Here is a 13,460-nt window from a genome sequence, read left to right as displayed (position 1 = left end):
AGGCTGGAGTGCAATGGCGCGATCTCGGCTCACCGCAACCTCCGCCTCCTGGGTTCAGGCAATTCTCCTGCCTCAGCCTCCTGAGTAGCTGGGATTACAGGCACGAGCCACCATGCCCAGCTAATTTTTTGTGTTTTTAATAGCGACGGGGTTTCACCATGTTGACCAGGATGGTCTCGATCTCTTGACCTCGTGATCCACCCGCCTCGGCCTCCCAAAGTGCTGGGATTACAGGCTTGAGCCACCGTGCCCGGCCCAGTATAAATTTCTTAATATCATCCAAGACTGATTCTACTTTGCCTAGGATTGTTTCCAAATGTCGTTTGTTTTCTTCTCAATTGAATTGTTTTTCCATTTTCCATTTATTGTTTCTTTCATGGTTTTTTTTCTCTAGTATGATTTTACAATGTTATGTTCATGGGCTCTTCTCTGCCCAGATGTTTTTATTGCTATGACATAAAGTGGGTGACTTCTTTTTTCTTTTCTTTTTGTCTCTGAGACCAGTGTATTTTTTTCCCCTTCAAGTCATAGTTTGAAGGGCTGATTATTTTGTTTTATTCACTTTTCTGCAGTCATGGTGCCATGGTCATATATAATTTTTTTGAGAATTCCAGAACTCTCTTCTCCTGAGATTTTTAAATAAGTGAACTGTATGGCATCTAAGGGTTAGCGGCAGCATCAGAAGTCCAGTGTGCCATGCTTTTCCACATTTTCGTTAAAATATTGTTTCCTTCCTTGGCTGCCTGTTTGATAGATTATATTATTAGGTTATGACCAGTGTTGTATTTAACACACTCTTTTGAAAAAAAAGAAAAAAGGCCGGGCGCGGTGGTTCAAGCCTGTAATCCCAGCACTTTGGGAGGCCGAGGCGGGTGGATCACGAGGTCAAGAGATCGAGACTGTCCTGGTCAACATGGTGAAACCCCGTCTCTACTAAAAACACACACAAAAAATTAGCTAGGCATGGTGGCGCGTGCCTGTAATCCCAGCTACTCAGGAGGCTGAGGCAGGAGAATTGCCTGAACCCAGGAGGCGGAGGTTGCGGTGAGCCGAGATCGCGCCATTGCACTCCAGCCCGGGTAACAAGAGCGAAAACTCCGTCTCAAAAAAAAAAAAAAAAAAAAAAAAAAAAAGAAAAAAAATCCTCTGATTTGGCTGGGTACAGTGTCTCACACCTGTAATCCTAGCACTTTGGAGGCCAAGGCAGGAGGGTCACTTGAGCCCAGGAATTTGACCAGCCTAGACAGCACAGTGAGACCTTGTCTCTACAAGAAATAAAAAAGTTAGCGAGACATAGTGGTGTGTGCCTGTAGCCCCAGCTATTGGAAAGGCTGAGGTAGGAGAATCACCTGAACCCTGGAGGTCAAGGCTGCAGTGAACCTTGATAGTGCCATTGCACCCCAGCTTGGGAGTGCAATTGAGACCTTGTCTCCAAACAAACAAACAAACAAAAAAACTAATTTGTAGCCTTTTCAGTATTAGTTTCCATGGTGTAAATACTGCTCTCATGGCTGTTTTCAAGATCCCAAGGTAATGTTACAGAGCGTGTAGTTAGTAAGGGAATTGACACTCAGGAGAATATATCAGCCAAATTGCTTATCTTTTTTTAAATTTGACTTCAGTCCTTTTCTTTCTTTCTTTTTTTTTTTTTTTTTTGAGATGGGGTCTCACTCTGTCACCTAGGCTGGAGTGCAGTGGCTGTTATCATAGCTCATTGTGGCCTTGAACTCTAGGGATTAAGTGATACTCCCTTAGCCTCTTGGGTAGTTTGGACTACCGGTACATGCTGTCATCCCTGGCTAGTTTTTATTTATCTATTTATTGAGATGGAGTTTTTGCTCTTGTCACCCAGGCTGGATTGTAGTGGTGTGATTTTGGCTCACTGCAACCTCTGCCTCCTGTGTTAAAGCGGTTCTCCTGCCTCAGCCTCCCGAGTACCTGGGATTACAGGTGCCCACGACCATGCCCAGCTATTTTTGATACTTTTAGTAAAGATGGAGTTTCACCATGTCCAGGCTGGTCTCGAACTCCTCATCTCAAGCTTTCTACCTGCCTCGGCCTTCCAAATTTCTGGGACTACAGATGTGAGCTAATGTGCCTGTCCACCTGGTTAGGTTTTAATTTTTTTGTAGAGATGGGCCTTTCTATGTTGCCTAGGCTGGTCTTGGACTCCTGGACTCAAGTGATCCTCCTACTTTGGCCTCCCAAAGTATCTGTATCTGACCTGATTTCAGTTCTTCAAGGTTGTTCTTTGTGTGTGTGGAGTGAGAGTCCGGAGGGACAGGTAGGCTGCTTTATCCTCTACCTGTGGCCCCCTTATTTTCTTCTTCATTAAGTACTGGGGAAGAGAAATTATGTACTTCGATTTTAATAAATTATCTTAATGTAAGTTTTTTTCCACAATACTGAGATTATACAATTACAGATATTTAGGCATAATTAAGATAAACATTCATAGTTCTTATATAGAAGATGATATGAGGTGGGCTTGGTAACTGCGTGTCCCTGGGAAGTGTTTTTAACTTTCCCAGTTAAATCCTGTGAATCATGTTCTATCTCAATTACAAAGATTCAGAAAATCATTACTCAGGTCTTTTGCCAGTGAAAGTGAACATTATGTTGCTTTATAAAATTTGTGTGTGGGACAGAGAAAAGATGACTTTGTTTAATAACTCTCCCAGTAGAATTTCAACTATGAAGATAAATAAGATAAATACGATAAGAATTTCAACTATAAATAGTTGAGCTTTTGTCGTGAGTGCTTCACCAGAGCAGCAATAGTTACTGTTTTAAGTTATCAGAAGTGACAAAATACTTTTATCTGAACTGACTTAAAAGCTTGACTTCTTCCTGATTTAAGCACCAGAGACAGATAAAAACTAACTTGGCCAGGCAGGTGGCTCATGCCTGTAATCTCAGCACTTGGGAGGCTGAGGTGGGCGGATCACGAGGTCAGGAGACCATCTTGGCCAACATGGTGAAACCCTGTCTCTACTGAAAATACAAAAATTAGCTGGGCATGGTGGCACCTGCCTGTAATCCCAGCTACTCAGGAGGCTGGGCGGGAGAATCGCTTGAACTCAAGAAGCGAGGTGGCAGTGAGCCGAGATCATGCCACTGCACTTCAGCCTGGTGACAGAGAGAGACTCCATCTCAAAAAACAAACAAGAAACCAACTTGTTTCCTTTGGTGCTGAAAAAGGAGCGGAACCCACAGTTCTGCAAAGCCAAGCTTGTGCTGTGGCAACTCAGACCACTTAAATTCAATTAGTAATCCAATGGAAATTTTCAAAATGAAAGAAATTATTCAAAAGTTCTCATTATTTCCCCATTCTTGATTTCTTCTTTTTTGCTAAACTCACCTATACTACATTTATAATTAAGTTTAAAGGATATAGAAGATGCATTGATATATTTGATTTCATTATTTAGTTTTAATTTTTTAAAAGTTCCGTGCTAGCGGTTTTTATTATCTCCTAGGCATTGGCTTCACTGTAATTTCTTTGCTAGTTGTGAAGATAGTTTTGGACTCATTCCTCTCACCTCTCTTGGGAGGAGTGGGTTCAAGGGGAGGATGAAATAACTCATTATATTTTACGGTCAATGTATCTGTCTACTGATGCCAGCAGTTTAAGTTGAATGGTCCTTTTATGCCATTCTTTGTGCTCATAAGCATTTTGCATGCATTTAAGGTAGGCACTGTTGTCTCCATTTTACAGGTTTAAAAAAAAACGACCTCCTGAGATTTAAAAAAGTTAAAAACCTAGTTCTTGTGTTTATGGCTAGGAAGTGTCAGAATTCAACCCAGTTTTGTTTTTCATTCCTGAATTCATTGCTTCAATATGTGTATATTGGACTGAAAGGCAAATGTGGGAGAAGGAAGAAAAGGAAGAGAGGGGGAAGAGATGATGATGATGATGGATAATTTTTTTTTTTTTTGAGACAGCGTTTTGCTCTTGCTCTCCAGGCTGGAGTGCAATGGCATGACCTCGGCTCACCGCACCCTCTGCCTTCTGGGTTCAAGGAACTCTTCTGCCTCAGCTTCCTGAGTAGCTGGGATTACGCTACTACTCATGTGCCACCACACCCGGCTAATTTTGTATTTTTAGTAGAGATGGAGTTTCTCCATGTTGGTCAGCCTGGTCTTGAACTGCCAACCTCAGGTGATCAATCCGCCTTGGTCTCCCATAGTGCTGGGATTACAGGCGTGAGCCACCATGCCCATTGATGATGGACAATTTATTGAACCTTTTTTGTTTTGTAGACACTCTAATATTAATTGTCACACATGGTTTACATCATTTTATCTGTGATAGTTTTTTGGTTTTTTAGATGGAGTCTTGCTCTGTCGCCGAGGCTGGAGTGCAGTGGCGTGATCTTGGTTCACTACAACCTCTGCTTTTTGGGTTCAAGCAATTCTCCCATTTCAGCCTCTCGAGTAGCCGGGACTACAAGTGTCCACCACCACGCCCAGCTAATTTTTGTATTTTTAGTAGAGATGGGGTTTCACCATGTTGGCCAGACTGGTCTGGAACTCCTGACCTTGTGATCTGCCCGCCTCAGCCTCCCAGAGTGCTGGGATTACAGGTTTGAGCCACTATGCTTGGCCTGTGATCATCATGAGAGAGAGCTAATCTAGTCTCTTCATTCTGTGGATAGGAGACTGAAGCTGAGTAGTTTCCTATTCCATCTGGGAAACAACTAATAAGTGAAGATAGTGGTATTCAAACCCAGATCATTTTTTTTCTCATTCTAGTAAAAAAATGCTTAATATAAAATGTACTGTCTTAACCATTTCTAAATATACAGTTCAGTAGTTTTAAGTATATTCACATTGTTGTCCAACAGATTCCAGAAGTTAAACCCAGATAATTTGACTTCAGGGTTTGTGCCCTTTAACTCATAGTGCATTAACAGAAAATTTAGTGTTGGATTACAAAATTTAGTGTTGGATAATAGATGAACTATTATCATTTTTTAGAAAACTTAAGACTTGTTTTATAAAAGAGGATGGTTTTCTTTAGTTAAGAATTTGGATTTGTTGAAGAATCACTTTTTTTTTTTTTTTTTGGGTTCCTCTTGAAGATGGAAAAATAAGGACCAAATTTACTTTCCTGCCTGGAAGGAAACAAGGAAACCAGGAAAAATACAGAGAAACAAAGTGTGTGTGTGTGTGTGTGTGTGTGTGTGTGTGTGTGTTTTTTTTTTTTTTTTTTGAGACTGAGTTTCACTCTTGTTGCCCAGCCTGGAGTGCAATCTTGGCTAACTGCACCTTCCGCCTCCCAGGTTCAAGTGATTCTCCTGCCTCAGCCTCCTGAGTAGGTAGGATTACAGGTATCCACCACCACGCCTGGCTAGGTTTTGTATTTTTAGTAGAGACGGAGTTTCACCATGTTGGTCAGGCTGGTTTCCAACTCCTGACCATAGGTGATCCACCATCTCGGCTTGCAAAAGTGCTAGATTACAGGCGTGAGTCACTGCATCCGGCAAAACAATGGTTTTTAAGGCATGGTCATCACATAGGGAGGGCTCCTGAGAGGGGAAACAATAAGGTTGGCTCTTTGTGCCAACTTTCTGCCTTGAGAGATTTCTGGGTTCGGTTTGTAGTGCTATGAGAGAGAACCTAGGTAGAATTCAGTGAACTCCCTCAGTTGAGGAGATGAAGCTGAGAATTAGGGGAGACCAAAGTGGGTGGAGTTCACAGAGAGAATTTTAGGGTGAAGAGAGAGCTGCACGGCGGATTTCTGAGATATGCAGAGCTCTAATCAGCCAATGTGAGGAAACTACTTGAGGCTAGAGAAAAGAATCATCCCAAAAGATTACATTGAACAGTACCTGGTGCTCATATGGGGCTATAAACAGGGCCTTTTCTTACCAAGTAGACTGGAAAAACTCAGTTCATGGAGCCTTGGGTCTAAGACAGGTGTAGCCTCAGTGGGAATAATTAGCTCCAGGCTGAACACTCATTCTACATAAATTTGTCCAGAAAATTGAAGAAGAGGTAATACTTTTGAGTATGTATTTTTAACCCTGGTATCATAACTTGACAAAGATAGTATAAGAAAACTGTAAGCCAGTATATCCTGTGAACACAGATGACAAAATTCTAAACAAAATTACAGCAATTATTTATTTTTTGTTTTTATTAGAGATGAGGTCTCACTGTGTTGACCAGGCTGGTCTCGAGTTCCTGGCCTCAAGCAGCCCTCTCACCTCAGCCTCCTGAAATGCTGGGATTACACACGTGAGCTGCTGCACCTGGCTCTGATAGTTTTTATCAGCAAAATATGAATAGAAGAGAACTTGGTCAGCCTGATAAAGGACATCTAAAACAAATATATGGCTAACATCCAAACTTGTGTGTGAGGTTGAAATTACCATCATGATAAGTTTTAATAATATATATGTTAATATTAATGAAGAATTTATAATATTAGTGCTGAGATTAGGGAGAAGTTGTTTCATACGTATTCGTAGATATTTGAATACTTAAGGCATCATGTTAGAACTAGAAGAGGTCTTCAAGATGGTACTAATTCAGACTGTTTATTTTTTATAGGTCAGTATGGGAATCCTTTAAATAAATATATTAGACATTATGAAGGATTATCTTACAATGTGGATTCGTTACACCAAAAACACCAGCGTGCCAAAAGAGCAGTCTCACATGAGGACCAGTTTTTACGTCTAGATTTCCATGCCCATGGAAGGTGAGTAAATTTATTACCAACTGTGTCTGAAGTTCCCATATATTTAAGTTAATTTTCCTTTTGTAATGCAAGGTCTTTATTTGGAAATTCCATTTCTGTTGGAATTTGGTATGTGCATTAAAAAATGACTAACTTTTAAATGGATTGCCCTTTTCTATTGTGGAAGAAACAGTCAAATTTAAATGTTTTTGAATTTATGAATCAGATCTTACATTAGTAAAAGATAGGTCTTTAAAGAAGATTCTGTGTTCATAGTTTCTGACTACTATTTATATGTTTTATGGTCAATTTATCTGTCTACTGGTGCCAGCAGTGAAGGTAACTACTTGTATGCCATTGAATACATCGTTTAGTTTCTCATTAACTCAGTTTTACCAGTTCTAAAATGACAGCTGGTAGACAGATTACCTGCTGTATTGTTCAGTTCTCAAACAGAATTGTTAAGTGATAAAGGGGAGCCAAGGGAGAGAGGCTGAAAAACAAAATCACTTACTGAGTACCTGTGGTATTCTAGATGCTTTATATGCATTTTCTTGTTTAGTCTTCTTGACATCCAGACAAAGGTAAATAGCTTTTTGTATCTGAGGAAGCTAAGGCTCAGAGAAGTTAAATAACTTACCCAGCACTGATTTTACTGAGACCTGGCTAAACAACCTTATTTTTTTCTCTATCTATTACAGAATCTTGGAGATCTTTGTCAAGCCCTTGCTTTCTTAGGTGTAATTAGTAAATCTATTCCTTTTGTACTTTTTCTGCTGATGGAACCCTGACTGATTACTATAGAATTCACTTTCTAATAGGTTTCTCAGCTTCCACTGTGTTTATCATTAAAGCTATCCTACTGCTATGAGATGACTCTTGTCTACTTTTTTCATGTCAGCTTATTGCTCTAAAGTCTTCAATCAATGATTGTTAGTCAGATTTTCTTAATTTGACTTTTAAGTTTCTCTGTAAATTAATCTTATCATTCTAAACTTAATTTCTTTTACTTCCCATCAAGTGTCTGTTTTACCCAGAATGATCTTCTAGTCTCTGAATATACCACATAAACTTTGGTCTCTGTGTCATCAGTCCTAAATCATGATAGTCTTTTAATATGCAATTCAACTTCTATCTCTTAGACAGTTTACTTTTTAATTCCCTCTAAATATTAAAATTACTTATCTTAACCATTGAAATCTTCATTTGTACTTTTTTTTTTTTTGAGTCCTTCTTATTTATTTTTCTATAACTGTGTTTTCTGTTTCTCACAGGCAGGCATCCTAGCTAGTGTTTGGTATTATCCATTATATTGCGCATATGGTACATGTGCTTAAGAAAGATTTTTTTTTTTTTTTTGAGACAGGGTTTCGCTCTTATTATCCAGGCTGGAGTGCAATGGCGCGATCTTGGCTCACCGCAACCTCCGCCTCCTGGGTTCAAGCAATCAATTCTCCTGCCTTAGCCTCCCTAGTAGCTGGGACTACAGGCGTGCGCCACCATGCCCAGCTAATTTTTGTATTTTTAGTAGAGACGGGGTTTCACCATGTTGACCAGGATGGTCTCGATCTCTTGACCTCGTGATCCACCCGCCTCGGCCTCCCAAAGTGCTGGGATTACAGGCGTGAGCCACCGCGCCCGGCCTAAGAAAGATTTTAATGGATGAAAAATCAGATAATTAGGAATGCTATGAAACTTAAAGTATTTTGTACATGGAAATAAATTTGTTCCTTAAATTAGTGTATTTTCCGTATTACAATGATTATTGTTGAAAAAATTACTTTCGGGTTATAAAATCTTTGATTTGAAGGAGGAAATAAGATTTATTTCAGGGTCTTTTCTTGTAGATAAACATTTTAGTGGCAGCAGTTTATGTAAATTTTTATGACTCTTAAGATACTTTAAAATTACTCATTCTTTTTTTTTTTTTTTTTTTTTTTGAGACGGAGTTTCGCTCTTGTTACCCAGGCTGGAGTGCAATGGCGCGATCTCGGCTCACCGCAACCTCCGCCTCCTGGGCTCAGGCAATTCTCCTGCCTCAGCCTCCTAAGTAGCTGGGATTACAGGCACACACCACCATGCCCAGCTAATTTTTTGCACCTTTAGTAGAGACAGGGTTTCACCATGTTGACCAGGATGGTCTCGATCTCTCAACCTCGTGATCCACCCGCCTTGGCCTCCCAAAGTGCTGGGATTACAGGCTTGAGCCACCACGCCCGGCCTACTCATTCTTTATTAGTATGTACTGTGAAATAACAAACAATCATTAGTCTCCCTGTTTTTAATGAAGATCTCAAAAATACTTAGTATTATTAATTATTTAGTATATACCAAATACGTTTTGAGTGTCAAAAGGGAAGGTGAGATTCTACCTGCTTTTGGCTTGAGTGTCTATTCCTATTATATAATTAGATTTTTGTTAGATAATGTAATTCATATTGAATAAGTGGCAAAACTGAATCCTTAACTCTTTTGTGTGTGTGTGAGTGGGTGAGAGAAAGAACAGGGAAAGCAAGAGACTGTGTATGAGTGAGAGGGCTGCCACATAGTTGTCTAAAAAATGTTTATTAACTGCTAGTGAAAAGTTACCAGCTGGGCGCAGTGGCTCATGCCTGTGACCCCAGCATTTTGGGAGGCCGAGGCGGGTGGATCACCTGAGGCCAGGAGTTCAAGACCAGCCTGGGCAACGTGGTGAAACCCTGTCTCTAATGAAAACAAACAAACAAAACAAATAGAAAAATTATCTGGGCATGATGATGTGTGTCTGTAATCCCAGCTACTAGGGAGACTGAGGCAGGAGAATGGCTTGAGCCTGGGAGGTGGAGATTGCAGTGAGCTGAGATTATGCCATTCCAGCCTGTGTGACAGGTGAGACTCTGTCTCAAAAAAAAAAAAAAAAGATACTTAATGTAGGATGTGGGAGATTGTATAAGATGCATCGATATGTTATATTACAGATAAAATGCTGTAGATATTCAAAGGTGGGAGAACTTCTTGTTGAGGCACTAAACAAAGGACCTGAAACTAGGAAATCTTATGTAATGTGGTCTCATTTATACTGGGTCATTTTTGGGTAGTTCTTTTTTGTTTTTGAAACAGGGTCTTGCTCTTTTTTCCAGGCTGGAGTGTAGTGGTACGATCTTGGCTCGTTGCAACCTCTGGGTTTAAGTGGTTCTTCAGCCTCAGTCTCCCAAGTAGCTGGGACTATAGGTGTGCCGTCATCATGCCTGGATAATTTTTGTATTTTTAGTAGAGACAGGGTTTCACCATGTTGGCCATGCTGGACTTGAACTCCTGACCTCAAGTGATCCACTCACCTCTGCCTTCCAAAGTACTGGAATTACAGGCATGAGCCACCATGCCTGGCCCATTTTAGGATGCTTTTAACACAAATCTATATAATTAGCTATACAAACTTAACTGTATTTTCTAGACTTCGTCCAGTTTAAGATATTTTATTTTCCCAATTTTTATGTATTCACACTGTCTCAGAATTTGTGCCCTAAACCTTGGTCATTGTAATTACCTTTTAAAATACATTACGTAAAAATGTAATGGTCTGATGATCTTGTTTTTCCCTTTCCTTGAAAACATACCTACAAAATGACTGGGGTAATATAATTACGGATTTCTTGCTAGGTCTTTCTTCTCCTTCTATCATCTAACAAATATTATTCTTGGTATACTGTAACGCCTCTTAACAGGATTTCTATCTATAGATAAATTATCTGTTATTTGGTTAATAATGATTTGTAATAATTTCTATTTTATTTGTTTTTTATTTTTTTGAGACAGAGTCTTGTTTTGTTGCCAGATTGGAATGCAGTGGTACAGTCTTGGCTCATTGCAACCTCTGCCTCCCAGCTTCAAGCGATTTCTTGCCTCAGCCTCCTGAGTAGCTGGGACTACAGGTACACGCCACCACACCCAGCCAATTTTTTTTTGTATTTTAATAGAGACAGAGTTTTACCATGTTGGCCAGAGAGGTCTCAATCTCCTGATCTCGTGATCTGCCCGTCTTGGCCTCCCAAAGTGCTGGGATTATATGAGTGGGCCACTGCGCCCAGCCTGTATTTTCTTTTTACAAATTTTTGTTTTTTGTGTTTAATATGAATATAAGCTTATTTATTTATTTATTTGTGTTTTTTTTTTGTGAGATGGCATCTTGCTCACATTGTGCAGGCTAGAGTACAGCAGCGCGATCTTGGTGCACTGCGTCCTCCACCTCCCGGGTTCAAGTGATTCTCCTTTCTCAGCCTCCCATGTAGCTGGGATTGCAGGCATGTGCCACCACACCTGGCTAGCTTTTTTTTTTTTTGTATTTTTAGTAGAGACACAGTTTCACCATGTTGGCCAGGCTGGTCTTGAATTCCTGACCTCAGGTGATCCACCTGCCTCAGCCTCCCAAAATGCTAGGATTACAGGTGTGAGCTGCCGTTCATGGCCAAATATAAGTTTTATTTTTATTTTTAGGTAGATTGGCTTATTGCATAGTGAATATAGCTTTGAAATGACTTTGGGTTAGAGTTACTTGTAGCTCAGCCTATAAGATGTGTACTATCTTTTAGCCCAGTGTATAAAATGTTTACCATCTTACATTGTGGCTAGAATTGTAATTTGTATTTCACCCTTGAAAAAATACCAAGTAGAGTTTATTTTTTTTTCCATTCACATAGTAGACTTTAGTCCCCTAGAATCTGATCAGTATACGTTAACACATAATATAATATATTAAATTTTGTGCGTTTAACTTATACATATAAAGAAGAATATACTTGGAAAAGGTTTTGCTTATACAGTTATGACTTACATTTCTGGGTAGTAGCACAGCCTCTGTGTGCACGCATGCGCATGTATATGTATGTCTTAGTATTAAAGTAGTTTTTTGTGGTGTTTATATCTAAGCATGTGAACACACTTTCAACCTGGCTTCTATGTTTTCTCAGTAACGAAGGGTATGTTATATGTCATGTTTATAGATGTTACTGTTAAATTAAGAAACAGTTAGATTTTTCCAAACCAAAAGTCCGTTCTTTTTTTTTTTTGAGACGGAGTTTCGCTCTTGTTACCCAGGCTGGGGTGCAATGGCGCGATCTCGGCTCACCGCAACCTCCGCCTCCTGGGTTCAGGCAATTCTCCTGCCTCAACCTCCTGAGTAGCTGGGATTACAGGCACGTGCCACCATGCCCAGCTAATGTTTTATATATTTAGTAGAGACGGGGTTTCACCATGTTGACCAGGATGATCTCGATCTCTCGACCTTGTGATCCACCCGCCTTGGCCGCCCAAAGTGCTGGGATTACAGGCTTGAGCCACCGCACCTGGCCAAAGTCCATTCTTAAGAATCCTATCGCCAGGTTCAGTGTCCCACGACTGTAATCCCAGAACTTTGGGAGGCTGAGGTAGGTGGATCACCTAGGTCAGGAGTTTGAGACCAGCCTGGCCAACATGGACCCCGTCCCTACTAAAATACAAAAATTAGCCGGGCGTGGTGGTGTGTGCCTGTAGTACCAGCTACTTGGGAGGCTGAGGCATGAAAACTGCTTGCACCTGGGAGGTGGAGGTTTCAGTGAGCTGAGATTGCACAACTGTACTGCAGCGTGGGCGGCAGAGTAAGACTCTGTCTCAAAAAAAAAAAAAAAAAAAAAAGGATTCTATGAAAAACTGTTGATCTTGAAATAAAGCTTAAAGTTGTTTTAAAATAAAAGTACCGCCGGGCGTGGTGGCTCAAGCCTGTAATCCTAGCACTTTGGGAGGCCGAGGCGGGTGGATCACGAGGTCAGGAGATTGAGACCATCCTAGTCAACATGGTGAAACCCCGTCTCTACTAAAAATATAAAAAATCAGCTGGTCATGGTGGCGCGTGCCTGTAGTCCCAGCTACTTGGGAGGCTGAGGCAGGAGAATTGCCTGAACCCAGGAGGCGGAGGTTGCGGTGAACCGAGATCGCGCCATGGCACTGCAGCCTGGGTAACAAGAGCGAAACTCCGTCTCAAAATAAAATAAAATAAAAGTAGCATTTGAGCCAGTATCAACAGTTGTTAAAGTAAAGAAACAACTCCAGTAATACTTATCAGAATATTAAACTTTTTATTATAGATATTAGGCTAAAATACATCTCTTAGCTTTGCTGAGAAATTAAGAATCAATTTTCCAGGTTTCAGAAATGACTTCACTGGGATAATTTCTGATGAATTGGATTGCTCACTTAGCAATGCAGTGCTGTATATATGTGAGTTATGGCATTTACCACATTATGTTATAACTTTATTTACATGCATATAACCTCTGCTTCTTGTGAACTTGAAGTGCAGAGTGTGAGTCTTATTCATCTTTTTATGTAGATGATGGTCATTTTAGTTATTTTGAGTGAGTGAATTACCGGACATGGGGCTGGTGCCTGTAATCTTAGCACTTTGGGAGGCCCAGGTGAGAGGATCACTTGAGCCCAGGACTTTGAGACCAGCCAGGGCAACATGGCAAGACCCTGACTCTACAGAAAAATTACAAGAAACTTAGCCGATGTGGTGATGCATGCCTGTAGTCCCAGCTGCTTGAAAGGCTGAGGTGGGAGGATCACTTGAGGTGATTGAGGCTGCAGTGAGCCATGTTTCTGCCACTGCACTCCAGCCTGGGCGACAGAGCGAGACCCTGTCTCAAAAAAAAAAAAAAAAAAACACTGCCAGCCAAACATTTAAGTACACAGATATTAGGAAACAGATTTTCTTCTTCTTTTTTTTTTTTTTGAGACGGAGTTTCGCTCTTGTTACCCA

The 13,460-nt window shown here is 40.5% G+C and overlaps 1 protein-coding gene and 1 pseudogene across 1 annotated transcript in view; both read left to right on the top strand.

Moving 5' to 3' along the window:
- Nucleotides 1-13,460, top strand: part of ADAM10 (ADAM metallopeptidase domain 10) — a 157,530-nt gene that overhangs the window by 29,568 nt on the left and 114,502 nt on the right. Inside the window, exon 2 of the mRNA XM_003928979.3 lies at nt 6,559-6,709. Coding sequence (XP_003929028.1) covers nt 6,559-6,709 — 151 coding nt within the window. The remainder of the gene's footprint in view (nt 1-6,558; nt 6,710-13,460) is intronic.
- LOC104651549 (heat shock protein HSP 90-beta-like) overlaps nt 6,719-13,460 on the top strand; it is a 33,944-nt pseudogene continuing 27,202 nt past the window's right edge.

The sequence above is a fragment of the Saimiri boliviensis genome, chromosome 2, assembly GCF_048565385.1.
Source record: "Saimiri boliviensis isolate mSaiBol1 chromosome 2, mSaiBol1.pri, whole genome shotgun sequence".
Taxonomy (NCBI): domain Eukaryota; kingdom Metazoa; phylum Chordata; class Mammalia; order Primates; family Cebidae; genus Saimiri; species Saimiri boliviensis.
This window is presented reverse-complemented; position numbering and strand designations above follow the sequence as displayed.